The 23,418-nt window shown below is 56.5% G+C and overlaps 2 protein-coding genes across 6 annotated transcripts in view; both read right to left on the bottom strand.

The window, feature by feature from the left end:
• The window catches only part of inppl1 (inositol polyphosphate phosphatase like 1), a 49,600-nt gene extending 42,428 nt beyond the window's left edge, over positions 1–7,172 (bottom strand). Inside the window, exon 1 of the mRNA XM_031897428.1 lies at positions 5,970–7,172. Coding sequence (XP_031753288.1) covers positions 5,970–6,145 — 176 coding nt within the window. The 5' untranslated portion in view covers positions 6,146–7,172. The remainder of the gene's footprint in view (positions 1–5,969) is intronic.
• A 4,836-nt stretch (positions 7,173–12,008) lies between these two features.
• folr1 (folate receptor alpha) lies at positions 12,009–22,232 on the bottom strand. 5 transcript variants are annotated; one of them, XM_018090504.2, is made up of 5 exons: positions 22,148–22,232; positions 17,674–17,824; positions 16,422–16,610; positions 13,624–13,759; positions 12,009–12,839 (listed from the first exon to the last, which is right to left on the bottom strand). In XM_018090504.2, exons 2-5 carry the CDS (start codon positions 17,818–17,820, stop codon positions 12,550–12,552), a joined length of 762 nt encoding a protein of 253 aa, XP_017945993.2. In that variant the 5' UTR covers positions 17,821–17,824; positions 22,148–22,232; the 3' UTR covers positions 12,009–12,549. The 5 variants fall into 5 exon arrangements, with proteins under 5 accessions (XP_017945993.2, XP_017945992.2, XP_017945991.2 ...); XM_018090503.2 differs by lacking the exon at positions 22,148–22,232 and adding an exon at positions 21,971–22,064; XM_018090502.2 differs by lacking the exon at positions 22,148–22,232 and adding an exon at positions 21,802–21,903.
• Between the last annotated feature and the right edge of the window lie 1,186 nt (positions 22,233–23,418).

The following is a 23,418-nucleotide window of genomic DNA, read 5'->3' as shown; positions in this document are numbered from 1 at the left end:
TTATAGCAGAGACACCGCGCTGGCAGGCAGCCCCCCCGCCCAAACGGCAGCTGTAGTTCGGCCCCGGCAGGGCAGTTCGGCCAGGGCTAGGGATGATGGGAAGTGTAGTTCGGCAGGGCTAGGCATGATGGGAAGTGTAGTTCGGCAGGGCTAGGGATGATGGGAAGTGTAGTTCGGCAGGGCTAGGCATGATGGGAAGTGTAGTTCGGCAGGGCTAGGGATGATGGGAAGTGTAGTTCGGCAGGGCTAGGGATGATGGGAAGTGAAACTGACAGAAGCCAATAGCAGGGGGGAGACTTGCTCAGTTGCTGGAGGGGTGCAAGGCAAGTCAGCTGACCCACCAACCTCAATGGCAGCTCCGCCCACTAATACTAAACCCTATGCAAAAATCTGAAATCTTATTTTGACTGTCCCCCCCCATCCCAGTCTCACACTGGGGTTCATCTGCCAATATCCCAACTGGCACCGAGAAGCTGCCCAAGTGGCACAACCCTGGGCACGGCTGGCACTTGCCCTTTATCTGTTATTATGTCGCAGATGAGCATTAATGCAATTGGTCATTGTTAATATAAGCTGCTGCCACACACCCCCTGCACCCCCCCAGCCTGCCCAGGCCCCCCTAATTCCCTTCTGTAACTATCTGTGGCCCCGGCAGGTGTAAAGCTCTGTATAAATACCCCATACAGGGGGGCACCCACTGGGCACGGGCACCAGTCTCTCTGGCACAGGCAGCGCTGGCACTTTGTTTCTCTATGAAAGTCCTGGAATTCCCAGGCGGGAGCAGGAAGTGACGCACAGCCCCTTCCTGTACGAGCAGCCGCACTGGGTCAGGGAGAGAGTGGCCCCGGGGTCACTGTACCAAGCACTGCAGTAAGGAAGGAGGGCCCCCGGCAGGAAGTGGGGCGCAGGGGAAGGAAGTGAGGAGCAGTCACTGGGGGAAGAGACAATTCCTGGCTACAAGGGGAATCTCAGCCATAAAGCAGGGCAGGACTGCTGCTTACAATGGGGGGATCAGATAGGATCCTCTGTGCAGAATGCTACTGTTTAACAGATAGCTAGAATCTCAGCATCAAAGCAGCGGCAGGACTGCCTGCTTACAATGGGGGGGATCAGATAGGATCTGTGCCACTGTGACAGAATGCTCTGTTATACAGATAGCTAGAGAATCTCAGCCATAAAGCAGGGCAGGACTGCTGCTTACAATGGGGGATCAGATAGGATCTGTGCCACTGTGACAGAATGCTCTGTTATACAGATACTAGAATCTCAGCCATGAAAGGTCAGGGCAGGACTGCTGCTACATGGGGGGGATCAGAGTTAGGATCTTGTGCCACTGTGACAGAATACTCTGTTATACAGATAGCTAGAATCATCAGCATGAACAGCGGGCGGACTTTGCCTGCTTACAATGGGGGGATCAGATAGGATCTGTGCCACTGTGACAGAATGCTCTGATTATACAGATAGCATAGATCTTCAGCCCATTAAGCAGGGCAGGATGCTGCTTACAACTGGGCGCGGGTAGATAGGATCTGGTAGCCACTGTGACAGAATGCTCTTGTATATACCAGATAGCTAGAATCTCAGCCATAAAGCCAGCGCAGGACTGCTGCTTTACAAATTGGGGGGGGTCAGATAGGATCTGTGCCAACTGTGACAATACTCCTGTAGGTAACGGGGGGGGGGCTGATTACTCTTACGGTAACGGGAGGGGGGGGGTGATACTCCTTGTAGGTAACGGGGGAGGGGGGGTGATCACTCCTTGCTAGGTATGGGGGGTCGATACTCCTGTAGGTAACGGGGGGGGTGATTACTCTGGTAGGTAACGGATGGGGGGGGGGAGTGATACTCCTGTAAGGTAACGGGGGGGGGAGGGGTTATATCCTGTAGGGAACGGGGGGGGTGATACTCCTGTAGGTAACGGGGGTGGGAGGTGATACTACTGTAGGTAACGGGGGGGGGGTGATACTCCTGTACGGTAGGGGGGTTCTCTGTAGGTTACGGGGGGGGGGGAGGGTGATACTCCTGTAGGTATGGGGGGGTGATTACTCCGTAGGTACGGGGGGGGGGGGGTGATACATCCTGAGGTAACAGGGGGGGTGATACTCCTTTAGGTAACGGGTGGGGGGGTGTACTCCTGTAGGTACGGTGGGGGGGTGATATCCTGTAGGGGTCGGGGGGGGGGATACTCCTGAGGTAGACGGGGGGGGTGATACTCCGTGAGTAAGGGGGGGGTGGGTGATACTCCTGTAGGTAACGGGGGGTGGTTGATACTCCTGTAGGTAACGCGGGGGGGGGTGATACACATCCTAGAAACGGGGGGGGGGTGATTACCCTGTGGTACGGGGGGGGGTGTACTCTGTAGTAACGGGGGGGGGGGAGGTGATACTCCTGTAGGTAACGGGGGGGGGTGATACTCCTGTAGGTAACGGGGGGGGGGTAGATACTCCTGTAAGGTACGGGAGTGGGGTGGTGTGATACTCGTAGGTAACGGGGCGGGGGGGTGATTGCCTGTAGTTACGGGGGGCTGATACTCCTGTACAGGTAACGGGGGTGTGGTGGTGATACTCCTGTAGGTAACGGGGGGGAGGTGACGTGTGATACTCCTGTAGTAACGGGGCGGGGGGGGGGGGATACTCCTGTAGTAACGGGGGGGGGTGATCTCCTGTTTGGAACGGGGGCGGGGGTGGTGGTAGATACTCCTGTAGGTACGGGGGGGGTGGTGGTGATACTCCTGTAGGAACGGGGGGGGGGTGATACTCCTAGTAGTAACGGGGGGGGGTGATACTCCTGTAGGGTAACGGGGTGTGGGTGGTGATTACTCCGTAGGTAACCGGGGGGGTGATACTCCTGTAGGTAACGGGGGGGGTGATACTCCGTAGGTTAACGGGGGTGGGGGGGGTGTACTCCTGTAGGTAACGGGGGTGGGGGTGGGGTGATACTCTGTAGGGTCAACGGGGGCGGGGGGTGATTACTCCTGTACGGTAACGGGGTGGGGGGGTGGGGTGATACTCCTGATAGGTAACGGGGGGGGGTGATACTCCTGTACGGTAACGGGGGGGAGGGTGGTGATACTCCTGTAGGTAACGGGGGGGTGGTTGATACTCCTGTAGGGTAACGGGGGGGGGGGTGGTGATACTCCTTAGGTAACGGGGGGGAGGGGGGTGATACTCCGTAGGTAAAGGGGGGGGGGATACTTCCGGTAGGATAACGGGGGGGGGGGAGGGGTACACGGGCGGGGGTTGAGTATCCGTAGGTAATGGGGTGGGGGGTGTACTCCTGTTAGGTTTAACGGGGGGGGTGTGATACTCGGTAGGTACAGGTAGGGGGGATGATACTCCGGTAGGTAACGGGGGGGGGGGGTGATACTCCTGTAGTAACGGAGTGGGGGGGGTGTACTCTGTAGTAAACGTGGTGGGGGGGGTGAATACTCCTGTATATAACGGGGGGGGGGTGGTGATACTCCTGTTAGAATAACGGGGGGGGGCGGGGGGGTGATACTCCTGTAGGTAACGGACGGGGGGGGTGTACTCCTGTGGTAACAGGGGGGGGGGGGGGATCTCCTGTAGGTAACGGGGGGGGGAATCACTTCTGTAGGTATAACGGGGGGGGGGGGGTGATAGCATCCTGTAGGTAAGGGGGGGGGGGTGATACTCCTGAGGAACGGGGGGGGGTGATACTCTGTACGGTTAAGGGGGGGGCTGTATCCTGTAGGTAACGGGCGGGGGGGGGTGTTGGATGAATACTCTGTAGATCGGGGGGGGGGTGTACTCCTGTAGGTTAACGGGGGGGGGGTGATATCACTGTAGGAACGGGGGGGGGTGTACTCTGTAGGTAACGGGGAGGGGTGCATAAGTCCTGTAGATAACGGGGGGGGGGAATACTCCTGTACGGTGGTAACGGGGGGGGATACTCCTGTTAAGGTAACGGGGGGGGGGAATACTCCTGTAGGTACGAGGGGGGGTGATACTCCTGTAGGTAACGGAGGGGTGGGTGTACTCCTGTAGGTAACGCGGGGGGGTGATTACTCCTGTAGGTACGGCGGGGGGGGTGTTAACTCCTGTAGTACGGGGGGGGGGTGATTACTCTGTACGGGTTAACGGGGGGGGGGTGATTATCTGTTACGGTAACGGGGGCGGGGGGTTATACTCCTGTAGATACGGGGGGGGGGGGGTGATACTCTGTACTGGTAACGGGGGGGGGGGTGATATCCTGTAGGGTAAACGGCGGGGGGGGGGGAATATGCCTGTAGGTTAACGGGGGGAGGGAATACTCTGTAGCGGTAACGGGAGGGTGGTGGGGTGATACTCCGTAGGTAACGGGGGGGGGGGGTGATACTCCTGTAGGTACGGGGGGGGGTGATACTGCCTGTAGTACGGAGGGGGGGGTGACTACTCCTGTAGGGTAACGGGGGGGAGGGCTCGATACTCTGTAGATAACGGGGGGGGGGGTGATATCCTGTAGGTAACGGGCTGGCGGGGGTGTATCTGTAGTAAGGGGGGCGGTGATACTCCTGTAGGTAACGGGGGGGGTGGGGGTGATACTCCTGTAGGATTAACGGGGGGGGAATACTCCTGTAGGTAACGGAAGGGGGGGGGGGATACTTCCTGTAGTAACGGGGGGGGAGCGAATACTCCTGTAGGTAACGAGGGGGGGATATCCTGTAGGTCAAACGAGGGGGGTGATACTCCTGTAGGTAACGGGGGGGGGGTGATTACTCCTTGTAGGTACGGGGGGGGTTGACTACTCCTTGTAGGTAACGGGAGGCGGGGGGGGGACATACTCCGGTATGGAACGGGGGGGGGGGGATACTCCTGTATGGTAACGGGGGGGGGGGGAATACTCCTGTAGAGGTAACGGGGGGGGGGGTGATACTTCCTGTAGGTAACGGGGGGGGGAATACTCCTGTACGGTAACGGGGGGGGGAATACTCCTGAGGTAACGGGGGGGGGGGTGATACTCCTGTAGTAACGGGGGGGGAATAACTCCTGTAGGTAACGGGGGGGGGTTGATACTCCTGAGGGTAACTGAGGGGGGGGTGATACTCCTGTAGGTAAACGGGGGGGCGGGGGGGGAATACTCCTAGTAGGTAACGAGGGGGGGGATACTCCTGTGTAAGGTATACTCCGGGGGGGGGGGTGATACTCCTGTAGGTAACGGAGGGGGGGGTGATACTCCTGTAGGTAACGTGGGGGTGTGGGTGATACTCCTGTAGGTAAGGGGGGGGGGGGTGGTGATTACTCCTGTAGGGTAACGGGGGGGGGGGGGTGATACTCCTGAAGGTAACGGGGGTGGGGGGGTGATACTCCTGGTAGTAAGGGGTGATACTCCTGTAGGTAACGGGGGGGGTGAATACTCCTGTAGGTAAACGGGGGGGGGGGGTGACTACTCTGTAGTAACAGGGGGGTGATACTCCTGTAGTAGGGGGGGGGGGTGATACTCCTGTAGGTAACGGAGGGGGGGGGGGTGATACTCCTGTAGGTAACGGGGGGGGGGGCGGGGTGATACTCCTGTAGGTAACGGGGGAGGGGGGGTGATACTCCTGTAGGTAACGGGGGGGGGGGTGATACTCCTGTAGGTAACAGGGGGGGGGGGGTGATACTCCTGTAGGTAACGGGGGGGGGTGATACTTCTGTAGTAACGGGGGGGGGGGTGATACTCCTGTAGGTAACGGGGGGGGGGTGATACTCCTGTAGGTAACGGGGGGGATGATACTCCTGTAGGTAACGGGGGGGGGGGGGTGATACTCCTGTAGGTAACGGGGGGGGTGTGAAACTCCTGTAGGTAACGGGGGGGGCGGGGTGATACTCCTGTAGTAACGGGGGGGGGGGGGGGGGTGATACTCCTGTAGGTAACGGGGGGGGGTGAAACTCCTGTACGGTAACGGGGGGGGCGGGGTGATACTCCTGGTAGGTAACGGGGGGGGGGGTGATACTCCTGTAGGTAACGGGGGGGGGGGTGATACTCACAGGACGCAGAGGGCATAGGCCCCAGTAACGCTCTCGCTGTCCCGCACCAAGAAGCTGCCATCTCTGCCCGCCTTGGCCAATAGCTCTTCCGCTGCTGCCCGGCTCAGGTCCCGGTGGTACCACGGTAACGCCATGTTAGCGGCCAGAGTCAGTGCCCCCCCACAGCCCGACGACATGGCAGCTTCTGGGGTCCAATCCAAATGCCCAAACGTAATTACCCCCGGCAAGGGGCAAAGTGCTGACTGTGTGAGGCGCAGGGGCCACAGGAATAGTGGGAACAGACTGGCCCCCAATCCAGCAACAGGCCCCCCGGGCACTCACACTCAGGGGCCCCCCGGGGCACTCACACTCAGGGGCCCCTCGGGGCACTCACACTCAGGGCTCCCCCCGGGCACTCACACTCAGGCCTCCCCCCCGGGCACTCACACTCAGGCCTCCCCCCCGGGCACTCACACTCAGGCCTCCCCCCCGGGCACTCACACTCAGGCCTCCCCCCGGGCACTCACACTCAGGGGCCCCTTGGGGCACTCACACTCAGGCTCCCCCCCGGGCACTCACACTCAGGCCTCCCCCCCGGGCACTCACACTCAGGCCTCCCCCCCGGCACTCACACTCAGGCCTCCCCCCCGGCACTCAGGGGCCCCTGGCAGCTCTGGGCATTGCCAGTCTGTGCCCAGCAGGGTGTCCCTCCAGCCCAGTCAGACGGGGGTCTCTGGGGCCACAGGTACCAAGTGAGTGGGGGTAGGAGCCAGACAGGGGCCCAGGACCAATGGTAGAAGCCCCACAGGGCAGTGCCCCCCGCTGAGGGCAGAAGCGTCTCTGTAACTTTCCCCCTTTCCGATCTGTCGCTGCTCCGACCCCTCCGACTCCTCAGGGTCGCACGGAACCCGGCGGGGGAAGGAACTGGCCCGGGGGCCCCATGCTTCTCTCTTCCCTCCGTCCCTTCCTCTCTGGCTCTGGGGTTTGAGTGAAAGAGGAAACCCGGAGCCTTCCCCCACCCTCCTCTTCCTCCTCCCTCTGCCCAGCTGCACCCATCCCGACCCTCTGGCTCCCTCTTCTGCCCGCCGCAGGCTGCTCCGCGGTCCGCTCCTTGTGGCTACGGGCAGTGAGCGGCCCCCCGGCCGGAGCCGGGCAGCGAGGAGTTAATAACCAACTAATCCGCACAACTTTGCCCAACTTTATCCCGCCGGCTGGGGGAAGGCATTTCCTTTGCACTCCGGGCTTCCTGCCTGCTGAGCCCTGGGGGTGAGAAACCTTTCCCCCCATGTGCCCCCCCCCCCGGGCCGGGGAAGGCTTTCCCTGTGCTCCCTACACTTCCTGCTGGGCACAGCCATTGGGTTGTATACACAGAGCTGAGCGACCCGTCCCGACCCGTCCCGACCCAGTGGCAGCTCCTCTGCCCGTATATTGGGGGCTCTGACGATATTTCGCCAAAGCTTTGATTTTCCTGCCGGATAAAGGGTCCGCATCTGGGCAATGGGAGCCCCCCATCCACCAATTACTTTCCAATCAATGGCCCGGGGGCCAAACCATCAGATCCGCCCGATATCGCCCACCTGAGGATTCTGGGAGCTGCTGGGCAGCAGAGCTTACAATTAGTTTCCCTCCCAGTGTGTCTGAGGGTTCTGGTTCTGATTTACTGATGTGGGTCAGAATCACTCACCCCCAGCGGCCCTTAGGGCTATTTGCAGAGGGATTTGACAAATGCCCCCAGGGGGCAAACAGTCCCATAACGATAATAAGGAGTTGCCCCTGGGGCTGCTGGGAGTTGTAGTTGGAGCCCATGGGGTGAACAGTCAGGTGACTGAGGATTCCTCATTAGGCATTCGTTTAGATTGGCCAATCAAAAGGCTCCAATTAGACTCTTCTCCCCCCCCCCCCCCCATGCCATTCCTTCCCTGTACTGAGGTGGGCGCTGTGGGGTTGGCACCTTCTGCCCGTAGGTTCCCTGCCGGATCCATTTGGAGAATAAAGTTGGGCTTCTGATCCAGTCTCCTTTTATATGAAGTCTCAGAGATTTAACCCTTGAGGGCAGTGGAATGAGTGGCTTCCCATCATGCAATGCGCAGCCCAGGATTGGCCACCCCGGGGCAGCGAGAGGGACCAATACGTTAATAATAAAGTTTATATCCGGTGACTGGATCCCATGCTGAGACAACCTATCAGCTCTCAGTCTGTTACTGAGCTTCTGATTGGCTGTAGAGGCCTGCAGTGTGACTGGCTGAGGCACAGTGTGTATATGAGTGTATATGAGTGTATATGAGTGTATATGAGTGTATATGAGTGTATATGGGGCAGGGTGGGGCTATTAGTGGCGCTACGGGGGTTATTTTGGGCACAGTTGGCGCGGAGCCCGGGGATCTCTCACTGTTGTTTCACTTCTGCTTCCTGTTTATTAATGTCCCACTGTCACCCCGGGGTGCCCGGCCCACTCTGGGGGGGGGGCAGTAACTGAATAGAGTGAGACTGAGCGCACAGAGAAACGGGGCAAAAGGGGCAATTACAGCTTCATACAGTCTGGCAGCTCTCCCCGAAACATCCTTACATCCACTCCCTGCTGCCCTGTGCTGGGGCAACTGTGCCATGAAATGCTGGGGCAACTGTGCCATGAAATGCTGGGGTCACTGCTGGTTCTGACTCCTGATACAACTCCCCAATATCCATTCATTCCTCATTCTCACTGGGTTTATAGTTATGTGTAACTGTCACTGTGTCTGTCCCTTTCCCTTCCCTGCACTGCTGGTTCTGACTCCTGATACAACTCCCCAATATCCATTCATTCCTCATTCTCACTGGGTTTATAGTTATGTGTAACTGTCACTGTGTCTGTCCCTTTCCCTTCCCTGCACTGCTGGTTCTGACTCCTGATACAACTCCCCAATATCCATTCATCCCTCATTCTCACTGGGTTTATAGTTATGTGTAACTGTCACTGTGTCTGTCCCTTTCCCTTCCCTGCACTGCTGGTTCTGACTCCTGATACAACTCCCCAATATCCATTCATCCCTCATTCTCACTGGGTTTATAGTTATGTGTAACTGTCACTGTGTCTGTCCCTTTCCCTTCCTGCACTGCTGGTTCTGACTCCTGATACAACTCCCCAATATCCATTCATTCCTCATTCTCACTGGGTTTATAGTTATGTGTAACTGTCACTGTGCTTGTCCCTTTCCCTTCCCTGCACTGCTGGTTCTGACTCCTGATACAACTCCCCAATATCCATTCATTCCTCATTCTCACTGGGTTTATAGTTATGTGTAACTGTCACTGTGTCTGTCCCTTTCCCTTCCCTGCACTGCTGGTTCTGACTCCTGATACAACTCCCCAATACCCATTCATCCCTCATTCTCACTGGGTTTATAGTTATGTGTAACTGTCACTGTGTCTGTCCCTTTCCCTTCCCTGCACTGCTGGTTCTGACTCCTGATACAACTCCCCAATACCCATTCATCCCTCATTCTCACTGGGTTTATAGTTATGTGTAACTGTCACTGTGTCTGTCCCTTTCCCTTCCCTGCACTGCTGGTTCTGACTCCTGATACAACTCCCCAATACCCATTCATTCCTCATTCTCACTGGGTTTATAGTTATGTGTAACTGTCACTGTGTCTGTCCCTTTCCCTTCCCTGCTGGTTCTGACTCCTGATACAACTCCCCAATACCCATTCATCCCTCATTCTCACTGGGTTTATAGTTATGTGTAACTGTCACTGTGTCTGTCCCTTTCCCTTCCCTGCACTGCTGGTTCTGACTCCTGATACAACTCCCCAATACCCATTCATTCCTCATTCTCACTGGGTTTATAGTTATGTGTAACTGTCACTGTGTCTGTCCCTTTCCCTTCCCTGCACTGCTGGTTCTGACTCCTGATACAACTCCCCAATACCCATTCATCCCTCATTCTCACTGGGTTTATAGTTATGTGTAACTGTCACTGTGTCTGTCCCTTTCCCTTCCCTGCACTGCTGGTTCTGACTCCAGATACATCTTCCCAATATCCATTCATTCCTCATTCTCACTGGGTTTATAGTTATGTGTAACTGTCACTGTGTCTGTCCCTTTCCCTTCCCTGCACTGCTGGTTCTGACTCCTGATACAACTCCCCAATATCCATTCATTCCTCATTCTCACTGGGTTTATAGTTATGTGTAACTGTCACTGTGTCTGTCCCTTTCCCTTCCCTGCACTGCTGGTTCTGACTCCTGATACAACTCCCCAATATCCATTCATTCCTCATTCTCACTGGGTTTATAGTTATGTGTAACTGTCACTGTGTCTGTCCCTTCCCTGCACTGCTGGTTCTGACTCCTGATACAACTCCCCAATATCCATTCATCCCTCATTCTCACTGGGTTTATAGTTATGTGTAACTGTCACTGTGTCTGTCCCTTCCCTGCACTGCTGGTTCTGACTCCTGATACAACTCCCCAATATCCATTCATTCCTCATTCTCACTGGGTTTATAGTTATGTGTAACTGTCACTGTGTCTGTCCCTTCCCTGCACTGCTGGTTCTGACTCCTGATACAACTCCCCAATATCCATTCATCCCTCATTCTCACTGGGTTTATAGTTATGTGTAACTGTCACTGTGTCTGTCCCTTCCCTGCACTGCTGGTTCTGACTCCTGATACAACTCCCCAATATCCATTCATTCCTCATTCTCACTGGGTTTATAGTTATGTGTAACTGTCACTGTGTCTGTCCCTTTCCCTTCCCTGCACTGCTGGTTCTGACTCCTGATACAACTCCCCAATATCCATTCATCCCTCATTCTCACTGGGTTTATAGTTATGTGTAACTGTCACTGTGTCTGTCCCTTTCCCTTCCCTGCACTGCTGGTTCTGACTCCTGATACAACTCCCCAATATCCATTCATTCCTCATTCTCACTGGGTTTATAGTTATGTGTAACTGTCACTGTGTCTGTCCCTTCCCTGCACTGCTGGTTCTGACTCCTGATACAACTCCCCAATACCCATTCATCCCTCATTCTCACTGGGTTTATAGTTATGTGTAACTGTCACTGTGCCTGTCCCTTTCCCTTCCCTGCACTGCTGGTTCTGACTCCTGATACAACTCCCCAATACCCATTCATCCCTCATTCTCACTGGGTTTATAGTTATGTGTCACTGTGCCTATCAGCGCTGCAGGATGTGTTGGTCCCTTATAAAGTAGTAGTAGAAGTAGTAGAAGTAGTAGAAGTAGTAGTAGTAGAAGTAGTAGTAGTAGAAGTAGTAGTAGTAGAAGTAGTAGTAGTAGAAGTAGTAGAAGTAGAAGTAGTAGAAGTAGAAGTAGTAGAAGTAGTAGTAGTAGAAGTAGTAGTAGAAGTAGTAGTAGTAGAAGTAGTAGTAGTAGAAGTAGTAGTAGTAGAAGAAGTAGTAGAAGAAGTAGTAGTAGTAGAAGTAGTAGTAGAAGTAGTAGTAGTAGTAGTAGTAATAATTTGCCCTTTACATTTAGGAGCCAAGTGATAGGGGTGCAGACATACAATTCACCACCAGGTGGCAGCCTAGAGCCACAAAAGGAGACACAAATACAGATTTTATGGCCTATCAGCGCTGCAGGATGTGTTGGTCCCTTATAAAGTAGTAGTAGAAGTAGTAGTAGTAGTAGTAGTAGAAGTAGTAGTAGTAGAAGTAGTAGTAGTAGAAGTAGTAGTAGTAGTAGTAGTAGTAGTAGAAGTAGTAGTAGTAGAAGTAGTAGTAGTAGAAGTAGTAGTAGTAGAAGTAGTAGTAGTAGAAGTAGTAGTAGTAGAAGTAGTAGTAGTAGAAGTAGTAGTAGTAGAAGTAGTAGTAGTAGTAGTAGAAGTAGTAGAAGTAGTAGTAGTAGAAGTAGTAGTAGAAGTAGTAGTAGTAGAAGTAGTAGTAGTAGAAGTAGTAGTAGTAGAAGAAGTAGTAGTAGTAGAAGTAGTAGTAGAAGTAGTAGTAGTAGTAGTAGTAATAATTTGCCCTTTACATTTAGGAGCCAAGTGATAGGGGTGCAGACATACAATTCACCACCAGGTGGCAGTCTAGAGCCACAAAAGGAGACACAAATACAGATTTTATGGTTTTCCCACCCAGAACTTTATTGGGTTGGGCCCGGGGCACATAGAGGCGCAGGGATCTCCCCATGTGATATAGTGAGTTATACGGAGTCGGGTCACAGCAGTGCAGCTCCCTATGTTGTTACGCCGGGTGCATAAAGCAATGAGACATTTCCAGGGGAAGAAGCACCATGAGGCGCTGGGAGTCCAAGGGTCTTAAGTTTTGCTCCACCCCCAATTATCCAGACCAACCAATCAGCTTTAACTGGTCCCGCAGAGGTAGAGAAATGGAAAGCAGGTCCCATGGGTTACTGGAGTGGGAAGTGGCCGTGTTACTAAGGGGACCCCTTAGTAACGGTCCAAAGGAGCTGCCATCTGTATTTTAGGAGTGATACAAGTACATTGGCCATGTCGCTGGTTTGTAGGCAATGGGTTTCCATCAGAACTTCACTACCTACCTGCAAACTAATGGCGCAGGGCGGACGCCATATTGAGACCCAGTTGGCAGACAAGGGGGCGGAGCTGATGCTTTAGTACATGAGGGCTGGGACCCCCCCTTATACAGCCCATGCCAGGCTGAGAGGTGCCAGGCTGAGAGGCGCCAGGAGCAGCAGCCCAATCCGGGGGTTCCTGGCAGAGCTGGGGATGCCGGCGTAGTGCTTTGCCACGGCCACGTTGGGGTTGCCATTGGTCGCGTTGAACCAGAGCTGCATGCACCGCCCGCTGCCCCGACGCTCATCACTGTATTTGTACGAATTGCTCCAAATCTTCTCACAGAAATCGGCGGCGCTGGGAAACACCTCAAACACCCGGCGGCACTTGGTTCCATTTGGGCACTGGTTGGTTCCTGGCACAGAGTCATAGAGTGAGATACAGTGGGCAAGGGAGGTACAGGGGGACCCACCTGGCATGGAACGGGGGTTCCCCTGGGCAGTGCCATCCGGTACTTATACCTACCCCCCCCCAGGTACCACCTACCCCCCCCCAGGTACTGAGCTCTCATTCACTGGCTATTCCTGTTCTACGCTGCTCTCCTCCCCATGGGCACAAACAGGGAGTTTAATGCAGATTTATGGAGCTTTTGGCTCCAGAGAGAGAAAGTAACCATTTAACCCCTTCCCTCTCTCACCTGCACAGAGAGTACCTCCCCCAGATACCCCAGGAACCCCCTGTACCCCCAGATACCCAGGAACCCCCTGTACCCCCAGATACCCAGGAACCCCCTGTACCTCCCCCAGATACCCCAGGAACCCCCTGTACCCCCAGATACCCAGGAACCCCCTGTACCCCCAGATACCCAGGAACCCCCTGTACCTCCCCCAGATACCCAGGGAACCCCCCGTACCTCCCCCAGATACCCAGGAACCCCCTGTACCCCCCCAGATACCCAGGGAACCCCCTGTACCTCCCCCAGATACCCAGGGAACCCCCTGTACCCCCCCAGGAATTACAGACACAAGAAATCTTTTTTCAGAGGACTCAGTGCAGCTGTGAGTGCTTATGGCTGTACTTACAGAGACCTTTCTGATAAAGCGACTGAGTTTGTACCTTTCCTTCCCCTTTAAAGGGAATATTGCCCCCCGCCCCAGGAGATTTGGGCCAATGGTGACAGGCCAAGCCGGGGCACCTACCCGAGGTCCAGTTCCAGCCCTTGTGCCAGTTTTCCATGCAGGTATATTCCAGTTTGCAGTCGTTGTACCAACCGTCACAGTCCTCCCGGCACAGAGGGACGTCCAGGATCCGCTCCTTCCTCCACGAGCTGTCGACCTGCGCAGGGATGGGGGGGGGGGGATCAGGGGGGAACTGCAGGGGGCGCCAGAGAGTCCCTGTTCAGCTTTACCTGCGACTGAGTGGGTGCAACTCACCCTACAGGGGGCGACAATTTCAGCTTCCGGGGCAGATTGTAGGGGAGTCTGTGCAACTGGGCAGGGTTGGGGCAGAAGGGCACAAGGCAACACCCACTATAGAGTAAAGGACCAGTCGTGCCAATATCACCCCCCATTACTGGGCAGGGTTGGGGCAGAAGGGCACAAGGCAACACCCACTATAGAGTAAAGGACCAGTCGTGCCAATATCACCCCCCATTACTGGGCAGGGTTGGGGCAGAAGGGCACAAGGCAACACCCACTATAGAGTAAAGGACCAGTCGTGCCAATATCACCAGCCATTACTGGGCAGGGTTGGGGCAGAAGGGCACAAGGCAACACCCACTGTAAAGTAAAGGACCAGTCGTGCCAATATCACCCCCCCATTACTGGGCAGGGTTGGGGCAGAAGGGCACAAGGCAACACCCACTATAGAGTAAAGGACCAGTCGTGCCAATATCACCCCCCCATTACTGGGCAGGGTTGGGGCACAAGGGCACAAGGCAACACCCACTATAGAGTAAAGGACCAGTCCGGCCAATATCACCCCCCATTACTGGGCAGGGTTGGGGCAGAAGGGCACAAGGCAACACCCACTATAGAGTAAAGGACCAGTCGTGCCAATATCACCCCCCCATTACTGGGCAGGGTTGGGGCAGAAGGGCACAAGGCAACACCCACTATAGAGTAAAGGACCAGTCCGGCCAATATCACCCCCCATTACTGGGCAGGGTTGGGGCACAAGGGCACAAGGCAACACCCACTATAGAGTAAAGGACCAGTCGTGCCAATATCACCCCCCATTACTGGGCAGGGTTGGGGCACAAGGGCACAAGGCAACACCCACTATAGAGTAAAGGACCAGTCCGGCCAATATCACCCCCCCATTACTGGGCAGGGTTGGGGCACAAGGGCACAAGGCAACACCCACTATAGAGTAAAGGACCAGTCGTGCCAATATCACCCCCCATTACTGGGCAGGGTTGGGGCACAAGGGCACAAGGCAACACCCACTATAGAGTAAAGGACCAGTCGTGCCAATATCACCCCCCATTACTGGGCAGGGTTGGGGCAGAAGGGCACAAGGCAACACCCACTATAGAGTAAAGGACCAGTCGTGCCAATATCACCCCCCATTACTGGGCAGGGTTGGGGCAGAAGGGCACAAGGCAACACCCACTATAGAGTAAAGGACCAGTCCGGCCAATATCACCCCCCATTACTGGGCAGGGTTGGGGCAGAAGGGCACAAGGCAACACCCACTATAGAGTAAAGGACCAGTCGTGCCAATATCACCCCCCCCCCATTACTGGGCAGGGTTGGGGCAGAAGGGCACAAGGCAACACCCACTATAGAGTAAAGGACCAGTCGTGCCAATATCACCCCCCCCCCCATTACTGGGCAGGGTTGGGGCAGAAGGGCACAAGGCAACACCCACTATAGAGTAAAGGACCAGTCGTGCCAATATCACCCCCCATTATTGGGCAGGGTTGGGGCAGAAGGGCACAAGGCAACACCCACTATAGAGTAAAGGACCAGTCCTGCCAATATCACCCCCATTACTGGGCAGGGTTGGGGCAGAAGGGCACAAGGCAACACCCACTATAGAGTAAAGGACCAGTCGTGCCAATATCACCCCCCCATTACTGGGCAGGGTTGGGGCAGAAGGGCACAAGGCAACACCCACTATAGAGTAAAGGACCAGTCCGGCCAATATCACCCCCCCATTACTGGGCAGGGTTGGGGCAGAAGGGCACAAGGCAACACCCACTATAGAGTAAAGGACCAGTCGTGCCAATATCACCCCCCATTATTGGGCAGGGTTGGGGCAGAAGGGCACAAGGCAACACCCACTATAGAGTAAAGGACCAGTCGTGCCAATATCACCCCCCCATTACTGGGCAGGGTTGGGGCAGAAGGGCACAAGGCAACACCCACTATAGAGTAAAGGACCAGTCGTGCCAATATCACCCCCCATTACTGGGCAGGGTTGGGGCAGAAGGGCACAAGGCAACACCCACTATAGAGTAAAGGACCAGTCGTGCCAATATCACCCCCCATTACTGGGCAGGGTTGGGGCAGAAGGGCACAAGGCAACACCCACTATAGAGTAAAGGACCAGTCGTGCCAATATCACCCCCCATTACTGGGCAGGGTTGGGGCAGAAGGGCACAAGGCAACACCCACTATAGAGTAAAGGACCAGTCCGGCCAATATCACCCCCCCATTACTGGGCAGGGTTGGGGCACAAGGGCACAAGGCAACACCCACTATAGAGTAAAGGACCAGTCGTGCCAATATCACCCCCCATTACTGGGCAGGGTTGGGGCAGAAGGGCACAAGGCAACACCCACTATAGAGTAAAGGACCAGTCGTGCCAATATCACCCCCCATTACTGGGCAGGGTTGGGGCAGAAGGGCACAAGGCAACACCCACTATAGAGTAAAGGACCAGTCCGGCCAATATCACCCCCCCATTACTGGGCAGGGTTGGGGCAGAAGGGCACAAGGCAACACCCACTATAGAGTAAAGGACCAGTCCGGCCAATATCACCCCCCATTACCTTCTGGATCCAGGGCCCCAGGTTTGGGGAGCACTCGTAGAAGCAGGTGTCCTGGATGAAGTGGGTCTTGCAGGCGGGGGCCATGATGCCGCAATGGTCCCAGTTGAAGTTGTACAGGTAGGACTGGTCATTATGGGCCTCCTGACTGGTATTCGCTGTGCAGCAGGATTTGTCCTTCCAGGGGGTGCACTGTGGGGGCAAAAGCAAAGGCATGGGACTGGCACAGCATGGGGGGGGTCACTGACTCAATGGGACGTAGGGCCCCTCCCTCTGGGCCTGTAGCATGGGGGGGGGTCACTGACTCAATGGGACGTAGGGCCCCTCCCTCTGGGCCTGTAGCATGGGGGGGGTCACTGAATCAATGGGGTGTAGGGCCCCTCCCTCTGGGCCTGTAGCATGGGGGGGGGGTCACTGACTCAATTGGACGTAGGGCCCCTCCCTCTGGGCCTGTAGCATGGGGGGGTCACTGACTCAATGGGACGTAGGGCCCCTCCCTCTGGGCCTGTAGCATGGGGGGGGGGGTCACTGAATCAATGGGGTGTAGGGCCCCTCCCTCTGGGCCTGTAGCATGGGGGGGGGTCACTGACTCAATGGGACGTAGGGCCCCTCCCTCTGGGCCTGTAGCATGGGGGGGGGTCACTGACTCAATGGGACGTAGGGCCCCTCCCTCTGGGCCTGTAGCATGGGGGGGGTCACTGACTCAATGGGACGTAGGGCCCCTCCCTCTGGGCCTGTAGCATGGGGGGGTCACTGACTCAATGGGACGTAGGGCCCCTCCCTCTGGGCCTGTAGCATGGGGGGGGTCACTGACTCAATGGGACGTAGGGCCCCTCCCTCTGGGCCTGTAGCATGGGGGGGGTCACTGACTCAATGGGGCGTAGGGCCCCTCCCTCTGGGCCTGTAGCATGGGGGGGGGGTCACTGAATCAATGGGGTGTAGGGCCCCTCCCTCTGGGCCTGTAGCATGGGGGGGTCACTGAATCAATGGGGCGTAGGGCCCCTCCCTCTGGGCCTGTAGCATGGGGGGGTCACTGAATCAATGGGGCGTAGGGCCCCTCCCTCTGGGCCTGTAGCATGGGGTCTCTGACCCATTGGCCCACCCGGCCCAAACCACTGGGAGAGGTGCCACCAACTTGGTCAGAACCAATGGCCCAGCAGTGTGAGTGTATCTGCCCATGGGTGGGCACCTTATGCCTGGCACAGTCACCCTTCCCTGCGCCCGCGTGCCCCGGGCTGGTTGGTAGGGCCCTTACCTGCCCATGTAAAGCATCTTCCTTCCCCGGTTCAACCTTCTGGTGCTTCCCATCCATACAGACGTCCATTAAATCCTGCGGGGCGGCACCCACACACAGCACCCATGCCAGCAGCACTGCCCCCCGTATCATGGTTCCACACAGCATGGCACTGGGTACAGAGAGAGAGAGGCATTGCAAACAGGGGCAATTACTGTGCCAGCCCCACCCCGATCATTCCATCATTAGTTATAATGTAACCTGAATGGTTAATGCCAGGTTCCACCCAATGCCACCCTGTGCCACCCAATGCCACCCTGTGCCAGCAAAGCCACAAAGCTGCTTCAGGACAAACCGTTTCCCACGGCCTTGGGTGTAATTAGGTTAATTAATAACCTCATCACCGGGGGAAACAGCACTGCCCGAGGCTGTCGCGGGGAGAGTTAATGCCCGTAGGGCACAGGGCAAAGGGTCACGTCTCAGGGGTAATTTGCTCCCAACCCGCCCAGTAACAGCAATAAACATCCCAATACAGACAGGGGCAGAGTCCAACCAATAGGAACAGGACAGCGTGACCCACAAAGCCACTGGCGGGGCAATTCCCTTGGCACAGCCTGGCACCGGGGTATAAAGGAGAGGTTTGTGCCCAGGCAGATGCCACCTACATACAAGCACAGATATGGGATCTGTTATCCAGAAACCCAAAATACAGAAATGTGCCCCATGTTATAGAGTGGCCCCTGACTGCGCCGGCTTCCATGCAGCCATGCAAGGGCAGAACTGACTGCGCCGACTTCCATGCAGCCATGCAAGGGCAGAACTGACTGTCCCGGCTTCCATGCAGCCATGCAAGGGCAGAACTGACTGCGCCGGCTTCCATGCAGCCATGCAAGGGCAGAACTGACTGCTTGTGTGAAGGCAGGAAAGGGGTCCCAAGCAGTTGTGCATTTAAATGAATTGCGGGTTGAGGGTCCCACCCACTGATGGGCCAGGGAGGGGGTACAGGAAGGGGTACAGGAGGGGTACAGGAAGGGGTACAGGAAGGGGTACAGGAAGGGGTACAGGAAGGGGTACAGGAAGGGGACAGGAAGGGGTACAGGAGGGGGTACAGGAGGGGTACAGGAAGGGGGTACCAGGAGGGGGGGTACAGGAGGGGGTTACAGGGAAGGGGTACAGGAGGGGGGTACAGGAAGGGGTACAGGGAGGGGGTTACAGGAAGGGGTACAGGAAGGGGGTAACAGGAGGGGGTACAGGAAGGGGTCAGGAGGGGTACAGGAAGCGGGTACAGGAGGGGGTACAGGAAGGGGGTACAGGAAGGGGTACAGGAGGGGGTACAGGAAGGGGGGGGTCAGGAAGGGGTACAGGATGGGGACAGGGAGGGGGTACAGGAGGGGTACAGGGAAGGGGTACCAGGAGGGGTACAGGAGGGGCGGGGGTACAGGAGGGGTACAGGAGGGGTACAGGAAGGGGTACAGGAGGGGGTACAGGAAGGGGTACAGGAGGGGTACAGGAAGGGGTACAGGAAGGGGTACAGGAGGGGGTACAGGAAGGGGTACAGGGAAGGGGGTACAGGAGGGGGTACAGGAGGGGGTACAGGAAGGGGTACAGGAGGGGGTACAGGAAGGGGTACAGGAAGGGGGGTACAGGAGGGGGTACAGGAAGGGGTACAGGAAGGGGTACAGGAGGGGTACAGGAAGGGGTACAGGAGGGGGTACAGGAAGGGGTACAGGAGGGGTACAGGAAGGGGTACAGGAGGGGTACAGGAGGGGTACAGGAAGGGGTACAGGAAGGGGGTACAGGAGGGGTACAGGAAGGGGTACAGGAGGGGGTACAGGAAGGGGTACAGGAAGGGGTACAGGAAGGGGTACAGGAAGGGGTACAGGAAGGGGTACAGGAGGGGGTACAGGAGGGGGTACAGGAAGGGGTACAGGAGGGGTACAGGAGGGGGTACAGGAGGGGTACAGGAAGGGGTACAGGATGGGGTACAGGAAGGGGTACAGGAAGGGGTACAGGATGGGGTACAGGAAGGGGTACAGGAAGGGGTGCAGGAAGGGGTACAGGAGGGGGTACAGGAGGGTTCATGGAGAAACTTCATAGTAAATCAAGGGTGCTGGGAGTTGTAGTCCAATAACAGAAGGGCTGTATATAAGATGTTACCCCCAAGGGCTGGGCTTTACCCTGACTGTGACTGGCACAGGGGTAAATGCAGGACTCACCGCGCCGGGACCCACAGACGACCAGGAAGGAGCAGCGGATAATGGGCAGCGAGCGGGCACTCAGCTCTCTCACTCACACGGAGGGGGCGAAGATCACACTCACATTTAATCATTAAAGGACTGAGAGATTGCACTTGGCTCTTCCCAGGTCTGTATCACGTGCAAGGTCAGGCGCCAGTGCAGCAGCGACGGGGTTAATCTGCAGCAGCAATGACGGGGTTAATCTGCAGCAGCGACGGGGTTAATCTGCAGCAGCAGCAGCAATGACGGGGTTAATCTGCAGCACCGGGGCCCCCCCTCTCCCTTTAACATCTGCTCCCTGTGCCGAATGGCTAATTGGCAATTAATGCACATTGCGTGGCTGTGAGGGAGTCAGTGCGGCCTGCAGCAGGCGCTGCCATTGGGGTTTGTATATCTGAGCCGTGTTTGGTTTAAAGGGGGTGAAATGGGCCAAATAGCTCAGGGGCAATTTCCAACTATACACACTTTATTGCACCGCACAACCTACCCCCCTCCCCCCCACACAAGAGGCCAGAATTTGCCCCAAGTACTCATTCTACTCAATTATTGCACCGTATTTATCATTACTCTTTGAATTTCCAGCCTTCACTTCTCTGTTGTACTGACCCGGGTTCTTTCTTTTCTTTCTGCCCCACCTACCTGCCACTTACCCCTCCCTTCCACTTACCTCTCCCCTACCTGCCCCCTACCTTCCACTTACCTCTCCCCTACCTATCCCCTACCTGCCCCTTACCCCTCCCTTCCACTTACCTCTCCCCTACCTGCCCCCTACCTTCCACTTACCTCTCCCCTCCCTTCCACTTACCTCTCCCCTACCTGCCCCTTACCCCTCCCTTCCACTTACCACTCCCCTACCTGCCCCCTACCTTCCACTTACCTCTCCCCTACCTGCCCCTTACCCCTCCCTTCCACTTACCTCTCCCCTACCTGCCCCCTACCTTCCACTTACCTCTCCCCTACCTGCCCCTTACCCCTCCCTTCCACTTACCTCTCCCCTACCTGCCCCCTACCTTCCACTTACCTCTCCCCTACCTTCCACTTACCTCTCCCCTACCTTCCACTTACCTCTCCCCGACCTGCCCCCTACCTTCCACTAACCTCTCCCCTACCTGCCCCCTACCTGCCACTTACCTCTCCCCGACCTGCCCCCTACCTTCCACTAACCTCTCCCCGACCTGCCCCCTACCTTCCACTAACCTCTCCCCTACCTGCCCCCTACCTGCCACTTACCTCTCCCCTACCTGCCCCCTACCTTCCACTTACCTCTCCCCTACCTGCCCCCTACCTTCCACTTACCTCTCCCCTACCTGCCCCCTACCTGCCACTTACCTCTCCCCTACCTGCCCCCTACCTTCCACTTACCTCTCCCCGACCTGCCCCCTACCTTCCACTAACCTCTCCCCTACCTGCCCCCTACCTGCCACTTACCTCTCCCCTACCTGCCCCCTACCTTCCACTAACCTCTCCCCGACCTGCCCCCTACCTTCCACTAACCTCTCCCCTACCTGCCCCCTACCTTCCACTTACCTCTCCCCTACCTGCCCCCTACCTTCCACTTACCTCTCCCCTACCTTCCACTTACCTCTCCCCTACCTGCCCCCTACCTTCCACTTACCTCTCCCCTACCTTCCACTTACCTCTCCCCTACCTTCCACTTACCTCTCCCCTACCTGCCACTTACCTCTCCCCTACCTGCCACTTACCTCTCCCCTACCTGCCACTTACCTCTCCCCTACCTGCCCCCTACCTTCCACTTACCTCTCCCCTACCTGCCACTTACCTCTCCCCTACCTGCCCCCTACCTTCCACTTACCTCTCCCCTACCTTCCACTTACCTCTCCCCTACCTGCCACTTACCTCTCCCCTACCTGCCACTTACCTCTCCCCTACCTGCCCCCTACCTTCCACTTACCTGCCGTCTGAAAGTTTCAGTTCCATTGGTTGTTACATCACATGGTCAGTGAGTGGATTCTGAGGGCAGAACCATGTAGCTGGGGGGGGGGGGTATTGTCTGTTGCCCTTAGGTGCATTACCCCCATATCCACATTGCACCCTGGGGCTAAAGGGCAGTTACCTCTCACCCCTTTAAAACTGGAAACATTTTGAATCCATGAAATCGGGTCTGTGGGCACCGGCCAGTGATTGTTGGGGGCCCCGGGGCCCAAGTGGTACAGTCACACCCAGAGGACTCCTTGCTATTGGCTAATCTGTGGGGCAGGAATGATATCTGTGTGGGGGGTGGAACTCTGGCCACTTACCTCCCAATTCTCCTGAATTAGAAAACAACAGCCCTGAACCCAAATCAAGGGGTGGGATTATTGTAGGTGCAACTGGGCGTGGCCAAGGCAGAGCAGTGCCCCTATTGGCCCAGTTTTGTACATTTGCTCTATGGATCCGGTGCCTTTTCGCCATGTATTGGTCCCATTGGATTGGCTGAGAGTAAGGGCGGAGTCTTGATCAGTAGGCGTGGTCTGTGGGACTGGGGTAACTACAGAATGATGCAATAAGGGGCAGTTATTGGCGATGTTGCCTCCCACAATCACCTTCCCCAGGGGAGATGCCGGATCTGCCAGGCCCTGGGCAGAATTATAATTGCCCTTTTGTTCCCCAGTAGAGGGCAATCCTGGCTCCTATCTGCCCCGCAGCCCCACACTGAGTATCACAGACAAAACCTTTATTGCCAACAAACATTTTATTTCCTCTGTAACTATAGGAACCAAAGAGCGGGGGGCATGGAGTCGCAACAAGTTGCCCAGAGGGGGGTAGAATGGCAACAGAGAGGGCATCATGGCAGCTGTAGGATATATGTGTGTATACTGGGGGTATTAGGGCATCTCCCATAGACTGTAGGGCCCCAACCTTCCCTAATCCCCCGGGCACTGTCCCCCTGCCCCGGGGACAGGTTTCATGATGAGAAACAAGATGGCTGCCCTCTTGCCCCCCAGTCAGTCAGTGTGCCAGGGATGGCTGCCCTCTTGCCCCCCAGTCAGTCAGTGTGCCAGGGATGGCTGCCCTCTTGCCCCCAGTCAGTCAGTGTGCCAGGGATGGCTGCCCTCTTGCCCCCAGTCAGTCAGTGTGCCAGGGATGGCTGCCCCTCTTGCCCCCAGTCAGTCAGTGTGCCAGGGATGGCTGCCCTCTTGCCCCAGTCAGTCCAGTGTGCCAGGGATGGCTGCCCTCTTGCCCCCAGTCAGTCAGTGTGCCAGGGATGGCTGCCCTCTTGCCCCCAGTCAGTCAGTGTGCCAGGGATGGCTGCCCTCTTCAGTCAGTCAGTGTGCCAGGGATGGCTGCCCTCTTGCCCCCCAGTCAGTCAGTGTGCCAGGGATGCTGCCCTCTTGCCCCCAGTCAGTCAGTGTGCCAGGATGGCTGCCCTCTGCCCCCCAGTCAGTCAGTGTTGCCAGGGATGGCTGCCCTCTTGCCCCCCAGTCAGTCAGTGTGCCAGGGATGGCTCCCTCTTGCCCCCCAGTCAGTCAGTGTGCCAGGGATGGCTGCCCTCTTGCCCCCAGTCAGTCAGTGTGCCAGGGATGGCTGC

The sequence above is a fragment of the Xenopus tropicalis genome, chromosome 2 (genome assembly GCF_000004195.4).
Source record: "Xenopus tropicalis strain Nigerian chromosome 2, UCB_Xtro_10.0, whole genome shotgun sequence".
Classification (NCBI taxonomy): domain Eukaryota; kingdom Metazoa; phylum Chordata; class Amphibia; order Anura; family Pipidae; genus Xenopus; species Xenopus tropicalis.
The sequence above is the reverse complement of the archived record's forward strand: the minus strand, read 5'-3'. Positions and strand labels throughout refer to the sequence as shown.